Consider the following 8,716-nt stretch of genomic DNA (forward strand, 5'->3'; position numbering starts at 1 on the left):
AGCAGCATCTACCTAGAAAAATTGTTGTGGGATCAACAGTGTGGAGAACCTACCAACTATAAAAAAAAGTTTCAGGACCCCATATAAATTTATCACACGAAGGGGGAAGTTACACCCTGATTGAGTTACATAGCATGTTCGTAACTTCTGGTTCTTAAATTATAATTTATTCTTTTCTTATTATTTTCATTCTGTAAATGACTATGAGAGACCAGAGACTAGACATCCTCTCCTTCCAATCACTCATCTTTGTTAGAGATTAACTGCCTCCTTTATTGTTCTGTACCTAACTCACACCAGATGGCACAAAAGACTCTATGACTTACATCTTCAGTATGGAAGGTTAAACGCACCTTTCCCGGAAAAAAGACCACCTCATCTGGGCACAGTCACTCATGCCTGTAATCCTAGTACTTTGAGAGGCCAAGGTGAGTGGATTGCTTAAGCCCAGCAGTTTGAGACCACCTGGGCAATGTGGCAAAACCCCATCTCTACAAAAAATACAAAAATTAGTTGGGTGTGTTGGTGCGTGCCTGTAGTCCCAGCTACTAGGGATGCTAAGTGAGCTGCGATTGTGCCCCTGCACTCCAGCCTGGGTGACAGAGTGAAAGAAAGACCACCTGGACTAAACGGAGAGGTGCTTTAATTCTGCTAAGCTTCTCTAAACTTTGTCTATGTAAGTGATCCCAAACTTCTAAGCCTTGGAACACTGACTTCCACTCTTTTGTATCTGTGGTTCCCAGTTGGCCCTCCTAAAACTCTGTGCGTGAATAAACTCCCTTTAGATTCTGACCCTTTTGATTATTTGAGGTTGGCATGCTGTGCAATATACATTATAATATGCAAATATTAACCTTTAGAGTAGTCTATGACATTTACGTAGAAATCCTTTTTTTTTTTTTTTGAGATGTAGTCTTGTTCTGTTGCCCAGGCTGTAGCACAGTGGCACAATCTCGGCTCACTGCAACCTTGAACTCCAAGGTTCAAGCAATTCTCCTGACTCAGGCTCCCGAGTAGCTGGGATACAGGCACCCACCATCACATCTGGCTAATTTTTGTATTTTTAGTAGAGATGGGGTTTTGCCATGTTTGCCAAGTTGGTCTTGAACTCCTGACCTCAGGTGATCTGCCCGCCTCGGCCTCCCAAAGTGCTGGGATTACAGGAGTGAGCTACAGTGCCCGGCCGAATCTAGGTAGAAATCTTACACATATTCCTATCTTTGGTCCCTCTCCGCTTATCTTCGTGACCTTTTCTTTACAGATAAGAACAAATCATTTGTGGACTTGAAAAGAGTTACCATAGTAACTGAAAAGAAACCCGGGAGAGTTAAAATGCCATTCTTGCTGCTCTCTTTTAATTAATAAACCCTAAAAAGGCTAATCCACTTGGGCACTACTTAATTAACAATCAATTAGTAAGGAAAAGATATCGAAGCAGTAAACTTAAGTGACAGCGAAAAGTTCTGTTGACCAAACATGGATTCTCTCCTCCTCAGAACCAAGTTACAGTTGGAGTTACAGTAAATACTTCGAACAGGTCCTTCGGTATCCTGTAGGAAATCAGACAAAAACACAGGTCAGTTACTTTTTTTGTTTTTCTTTTTTTGACACAGGGTCTCACTCTGTTGCCCAGGCTGGAGTGAAGTGGGGAGATCATGGCTCACTGCAGCCTAGACCTCCTGGATTCAAGTGATCCTGCCGCCTCAGCCACGCAAGTAGCGGGGACTACAAGCACGCGCCACCACGCCCAGCTTATTTTTTGTATTTTTGTAGCGACGTGGTTTCACCACGTTGACCAGGCTAGTCTGGAACTCCTGAGCTAAAGTGATACGTCTGCCTGGGCCTCTCAAAGTGCTAGAATTACAGGTCTGAGCCACCGGGCCCAGCCCAATTACTTTCTTCAGTCTGAGTATGAGCGCCGGAAGAAAAGCTCTTACCTGCATCTATTTTTTTTAGAGACAGGGTCTCCCTCTGTCACCCAGGCTGGAGAGCAGTGGCGCAATCTTGGTTCACTGTAACCTCAACCTCCCGGGCTCGATCGCACATATATATATATATATATATATATATATATATATATATAGTTGTGTGTGTGTGTGTGTGTGTGTGTGTGTGACGGAGTCTCGCTCTGTCGCCAGGCTGGAGTGCAGTGGCACGATCTCGGCTAACTGCAATCTCCACCTCCCGGGTTCAAGCCATTCCCCCTGCTTCAGCCTCCCAAGTAGCTGGGACTACAGGCGTGCACCACAGTGACCGGCTAATTATATATATATATATATATACACACACACATATAAATATACATATAAATATATACATATAAATATATATACATATAAAATATATATTTTAGTAGAGACAGGGTTTCACCATGTTGGCCAGGACGGTTTCGATCTCCTGACCTCGTGATCCGCCCGCCTCGGCCTCCCAAAGTGCTGGGATTACAGGCGTGAGCCACTGCACCCAGCCATCGATTGCTTATATTTTTAAAAAGATGTTTTCTTCGGTTCCTAGCCCCTTCTACCCACCTATGAAGTTCCACAGGCTTTAATGCTATTGCAACGGTCATAAGAGGCCAAGCTGGCGGGTACAGTTCCCTAACGCAGTTCCCTCAGAGGTAGCCGACTCTGCCCAGGGCGAGCAGCGCCGCGCGGTGGGGGGACGCTCCCAGGGTCCCCGGGGCCCTGGTTGGGGGAGGTGTTGGGCGCACGTACCCAGGCTCAGGTGAGGCGAGTGCGCAGCCTGGGTTGCAGCTGACGCTGGCGGCGCTTGCGCTGGCCATTGAGGAGCTTCTGCGCGACCTTGCGCTCGTGCCCGCCAGGCGCAAGCCGGTTGGTGCGCAGCGCCTGCTCGCGCCGAGTCCGGCCCTTGCTGCGCCCGGCCCGGCAGGCCGGGAAGTCGCGCAGGTAGTAGTAGTCCAGGCAGTCGTAAAGCTCCTCCTCGTAGCTTATGGGTGGCGGCGGCCGGGCCAGAGCCTGCAGACGTGGAAGTGTCCGCTCTGCGGCCGCTTCCATCCTGCCCAGGCTTGTGGCCACCGGCGGCCACCTGCCCGCGTCTGGGCGCTCCTGGAAGACCCAGCAGCCCCGCCTCGAGTTCCGATGGGCTCCGCGTGAAGGTGGGGGGACCTTCGACGACGTCATAGTGGCGGTACATTGCCTGGAGCAGGGCTGTCTTCTTGGAGTGCAGCCTAGTAACCGGGATCTCCCCGCCAGGTCCTGTATGTTGCTAGAGAAGGGTAGCTGACAAACTCCAACTCAGCACAGTGTTTATGTTGGTCAAAAATAGGGAACTATGTTCAGGCGCGGCGGAGGTGGGAGGATCCCTTCAGGCCAGGCAGTCAAGAGCAGCCTGGGCAACATGGCGCGACCCCATCTCTGAAGTCCCACCTCAGCTTCCCAGCTACTTGAACTCCAAGGTTCATGGCTCCAATGAGCTATGTTCCCACTACAGCACCCAGCCTGCGAGACTGAGGTAAACCCTGTCTAAAAAAGAAAAAAGAAAACTATCCAAGTGTGCAACAGGGAGGGACTGCTTAAAGAAAACATGAGGCTGACTGGGCCCTGTAATCCCAGCATTTTGGGAGGCCGAGGCGGGAGGGTGGATGGCTTGGGCAACATGACGAAACCCCGTCCCTACAAAAGTTACAAAAATTAGCCGGGCGCGGTGCACCCCTGGCCTAATCTTTGTAGTTTTTGTAGAGACGGGGGTCTCGCTATGTTGCCCAGGCCGGTTTTGTCCTGGGTTCAAGTGATCTTCACCTTGGCCTTTAGAGTTGTTGGGATTACAGCTGTGAGCCACCGCACTCTTCCTGGGTTAGGCTATTTAATAACATAAGAAAGTGTGGTGGCTCACGCCTCACTTTGGGAGGCCAAGGCGGGTGGATCACCTGAGGTCAGGAGTTCGAGACCATCCTGGCCCATGTGGTGAAACCTGGTCTCTACAAAAACCGCAAAAATTAGCTGTGTGTGGTGGCACAAGCCTGTAATCCCAGCTACTCAGGAAGCTGAGACAGGAGAATTGCTTGAACCTGGGAGGTGGAGGTTGCAGTGAGCTGAGGTCACACCACTGCATCCCAGCCTGGGCGACAGATCGAGACTCCAGAGTTTGAGACCAGCCTGGGCAATGTAGTGAAACCTTGTTTCTACAAAACAGACAAAAAAAGCCAGGTGTACCTGTGTCCACCTGTGGCCCCAGCTACTTAGGAGGCTGAGGCAGGAGGATCACTTGGGGCCAGCAACTCAAGCCTGCAGTGAGCTATGATCATCCCACTGCTCTCCATCCTGAGCAATAAAATGAGACCATGTCTCTAGCTAGCTAGCTAGATAATTGATACATAGTTTTCTGTCGGAAATTTTTTCCTAGATTTGAGCCTGTTTTTCTAAAGTAGCATTCAACACATCAGCATTTTACAGTGTTATTACTTGTTAATATGATTGTTTTTCTGAAATACAGTGTCCTTTACAAAAGCAGTTTTGTCTTTCAAAGCACATAGATAGGTCCTCGAGTGAATTTGTCTGATGTTGGTGACCTTGGTACCATTTTCTCCAGTAGATTGGAAAAGTCAGTCAATAATTTCAGGTCACTGTTGGCCTTAAAGAAGGGCCCAAAGGCAGTAAGCAAGAGTGCTGGTGTCCAGTCGCCTTCTAGAAGCATTTTCACCTTCCCTTAATGTTTCTCTTTATGAACATAGAAGTACTGTATGTAGAATTGACCCAGTGCTGCCTTGGTAACTTTGTGTATTAGGCCAGATTTACATTTTTTACCTTTATGAGAGGCACCCTGGTAGGCTAGTGGAGTTACACACGAAGTCTGATCTCAGCTGCACTGTCCAGAGATGCAACACAGTCCAATCAAATAACATTCTCTGAGCCTGTTTCTTTAGCTGTTAAATAAGAATAATAATTATACCCATCTAAAAAGATAGCTTATTGTATTTGAGTGGTCTTTTATTTTCTATGAAACTGTCTTTAACACGGTAATTATTTTCATTGCCATACCACATTTGTGTTTTTTTTGTTTTTGTTTGAGATGGAGTCTGTTTTTGTTTTTGTTTTTTGAGTTGGAGTCTTGCTGTTGTTGCCCAGGCTGGAGTGCAGTGGCATGATCTCAGCTCACTGCAACCTCCGCCTCTTAGGTTCAAGTGATTCTCCTGCCTCAGCCTCCCGAGAAGCTGGGATTATAGGCGCCCACCACCACACCTGGATAATTATTATTTTTTATTTTTATTTTTTAGTAGAGATGGGGTTTCATCATGTTGCCCATGTTGGTCTCAAACTTCTGACCTCAAGTGATCCACCCACCCTGACCTCCCAAAGTGCTAGGATTGAGGCACTGAGCCCAGCCTCTTTTTACATAAGAATTTCTTGGTTGGGCATGGTGGCTCATGCCTGTAATCCCAGCACTTTGGCAGGCCGAGGTGGGAGAATCACCTGAGGTCGGGAAGCATTTATTATGTATTTATATGCCCGATATTATGTGAAGCACTTTACTATCTTATCAAATCTTCAGGATAGATCTTCAGTTCTCGTGACTACAAGAGGATACTAAGGCTCAGACAGGAGAAGAGACATGGCCAGCCTGTGTCCCCAGAGCCTGTGATCTTACCACTAGGTTACAGTGCTTCTAGGGAGCACATGTTGTGAGGTTTTTGCTTTAAAATGAGCCAATAAAAAACAAAGGCAAAAAAGGCATAAGCTATTAAAAAGTGGGAGAAACACTAAGAGAACCTTAAGCATATAACTAAAAATATTATGGGAAAGGTTATTGAATTCATTAGCGAATTTACTCTAATTCTAGATTTTCATTGAGGGATATGTTATATTACTCATGATGAAGAAAAAAATGTTCAAGTATATTAACCTAAATACCATCAATATGGTTTATCATGTTTAAATGTTCACTTAAAGCAATTCAGTTAAAATTCCACATATCATACAACATTATAGCTTGCTAGTAGATTGCAAAGTAAATAGTCATCCAAATGAAAACACCAAAGCACATGATGTTTTCCACTGGTTGTTGCTATTTTTAGGTGAGCATTTGATATATACCAACAGATAGATAATAACATATTGCTAATTTCTTTCATCATCATGTAAAGGTGGGTTCAGGATAGAATGGTATAAGGGCAAAGAAGAATTTGAAATCTAACATCAACTCAGTGATGCATCAAGATAAAAGTGGAGGCCGAGCATGGTGGCTCACACCTGTAATCCCAGCACTTTGGGAGGCCAAGGCGGGTGTATCATGAGGTCAGGAGTTCGAGACCAGCCTGGCCAACATAGTGAAACCCCGTCTTTACTAAAAACTACAAAAAAATTTAGCTGGGCATGGTGGTGGGCACCTGTAATCCCAGCTACTCAGGAGGCTGAGGCAGGAGAATGAGTTGAACCCGGGAGGCGAAAGTTGCAGTGAGCCGAGATCGCACCATTGCACTGCAGCCTGGGCAACAGTGCGAGACTGTCTCAAAAAAAAAAAAAAAAAGATAAAAGTAGAGACAATAGGGGCATCTTGGTGAATACCAAATTTAACAAAGCAGATTAAGAGAAACAGTATAAAAAATTCAGTTAAATCCCTAAGATCCAGGGCTTTGCAATAAATATGTAAGTAAATCCCCAATATCCAGGCCTGGCTAATTTTTATGTATTTAGTAGAGACAGGGTTTCACTAAGCTGGCCAGGCTGGTCTTTAACTCCTGACCTCGAGTGACCCACCAGCCTCCGCCTCCCAAAGTGCTGGGATTACAGGGTTCATAAGGGTGATTTTTCTTTGTCCTATGAGCATTAAGAAGCCTTTAAAGAGGCCGGGCGCGGTGGCTCAAGCCGAGGCGGGCGGATCATGAGGTCAGGAGATCGAGACCATCCTGGCTAACACAGTGAAACCCTGTCTCTACTAAAAATACAAAAAATTAGCCGGGCTTTGTGGCTGGCGCCTGTAGTCCCAGCTACTCGGGAGGCTGAGGCAGGAGAATGGCGTGAACCCGGGAGGCGGAGCTTGCAGTGAGCCGAGATCGCGCCACTGCACTCCAGCCTAGGCAACAGAGCAAGACTCTGTCTAAAAAAAAAAAAAAAGAAGCCTTTAAAGAACAGAAGCATGACAGTGACCTACCTGCCTTACATTTCGGAATGAATACTTTATTTAGCTGGGGGTAGAGAACATAGCACCGGATGTGGGCAGTGCAGTTAGAAGTCACTGGTGGAGACGCAAAAGTGTTACAAGTAAGGAGCTATTCAGGAGGTAAACTGCACTGGGCTTGATAATAGATTTGCTCGTGGGGTGACGGGGAGTGTTGAATGCTACTCCTCTTTGGTTTCTGATTTACCTAACAGATCCCATCTAGTGAGTCAGATAAGACAGGAAAAGAGGCTGGGTGCAGTGGCGCATGCCTGTAATCCCAGTACTTCAGGAGGCCGAGGCGGGCAGATGACCTGAGGTCAGGAGTTTGAGACCAGCCTGGCCAACATGGTGAAACCCCGTCTCTACTAAAAATACAAAAGTTAGCCTGGCATGGTAGTGGGTGCCTGTAATCCCAGCTACTTGGGAGGCTGAGGCAGGAGAATCACTTGAACCTGGGCGGCAGAGGTTGCAGTGAGCCAAGATCAAGCCACTGCACACCAGCCAGAAAATGACATGGTGCACGACTGGGGGACGGGGACTGCAGAGGGAGGTGCCCAGCTGCAGAGCAGGAAGGAGAGAGGGAGAGAGGGGCTCTGACCCAGGATCCACCAAGAGACTCTGAACCTTTCCAGGGAAACACTAAGGCCACACTTTTTTTTTTTTTTTTTGAGACGGAGTCTCGCTCTGTCGCCCAGGCTGGGGTGCAGTGGCGCAATCTCGGCTCACTGCAAGCTCCGCCTCCCAGGTTCACGCCATTCTCCTGCCTCAGCCTCCCGAGTAGCTGGGACTACAGGCGCCCGCCACCATGCCCGGCTAATTTTTTGTATTTTTAGTAGAGACGGGGTTTCACCGTGGTCTCGATCTCCTGACCTCGTGATCCGCCCGCCTCTGCCTCCCAAAGTGCTGGGATTACAAGCGTGAGCCACCGCGCCCGGCCAAAGGCCACACTTTGAACCATGACACAAAGCCGCTGGACACTTGGACCCTGTCCCACAGGCCACCTTCTTTAGTTAGTGATGGTCGTCATTCCCCTGATCAAGCTAAAAACATGTCTTATCCATATTTATTTGCCATAAATATTTCTATGACTGAATGAATGTATCAAATTCAGCTCTAAGGGATGAAAGAAAAAGCCTAGTGCTCATGTTCCATAGCCAGGGTCTAGCACTTCATCCAAAACAGTCACTCTTTAGAAGTTCTTTATCATTTCATAAAGTGAATAAATGCTATCCCTACATTTCTGACACCGCGTCCTCAACGCCACAGATTTTGGCTAGCTCATCAATTCCTTCTTCTCTGATGACCATGCTGTCAACATCAAAACACACAGCATCTGCTGAGTAGAACAGCTTCCTCAGCTCTGAGTGGGAGACCATCCTTGGAAGAATTTTCCTTCTACAAGAAAAAAAGATAAATGTATTTAAAGACATCAAATAAAATTATGAAAAGATCCCACCTTGTCTACTGAGCCAATGTAACTTGTGTCAAAGTCAGTGCAGGCCACATAAGAGTGTACTCCCGGATTCATTCATTTCTTTTTCCTTTTATTTCTTTTTTTTTTACGTCCAACACTACACCAATTTCTTTTTTCTTTTGATGG

General features: G+C 46.8%; 1 protein-coding gene across 1 annotated transcript; it reads right to left on the reverse strand.

The window, feature by feature from the left end:
* Positions 1 to 1,333: 1,333 nt before the first annotated feature.
* NUPR2 (nuclear protein 2, transcriptional regulator) lies at positions 1,334 to 3,265 on the reverse strand. Its single transcript, XM_055293100.2, has 2 exons — positions 2,715 to 3,265; positions 1,334 to 1,550 (listed from the first exon to the last, which is right to left on the reverse strand). Exon 1 carries the CDS (start codon positions 3,138 to 3,140, stop codon positions 2,721 to 2,723), a length of 420 nt encoding a protein of 139 aa, XP_055149075.1. The 5' UTR covers positions 3,141 to 3,265; the 3' UTR covers positions 1,334 to 1,550; positions 2,715 to 2,720.
* Positions 3,266 to 8,716: the final 5,451 nt, after the last annotated feature.

The sequence above is a fragment of the Symphalangus syndactylus genome, chromosome 9, assembly GCF_028878055.3.
Source record: "Symphalangus syndactylus isolate Jambi chromosome 9, NHGRI_mSymSyn1-v2.1_pri, whole genome shotgun sequence".
Classification (NCBI taxonomy): Eukaryota; Metazoa; Chordata; class Mammalia; order Primates; family Hylobatidae; genus Symphalangus; species Symphalangus syndactylus.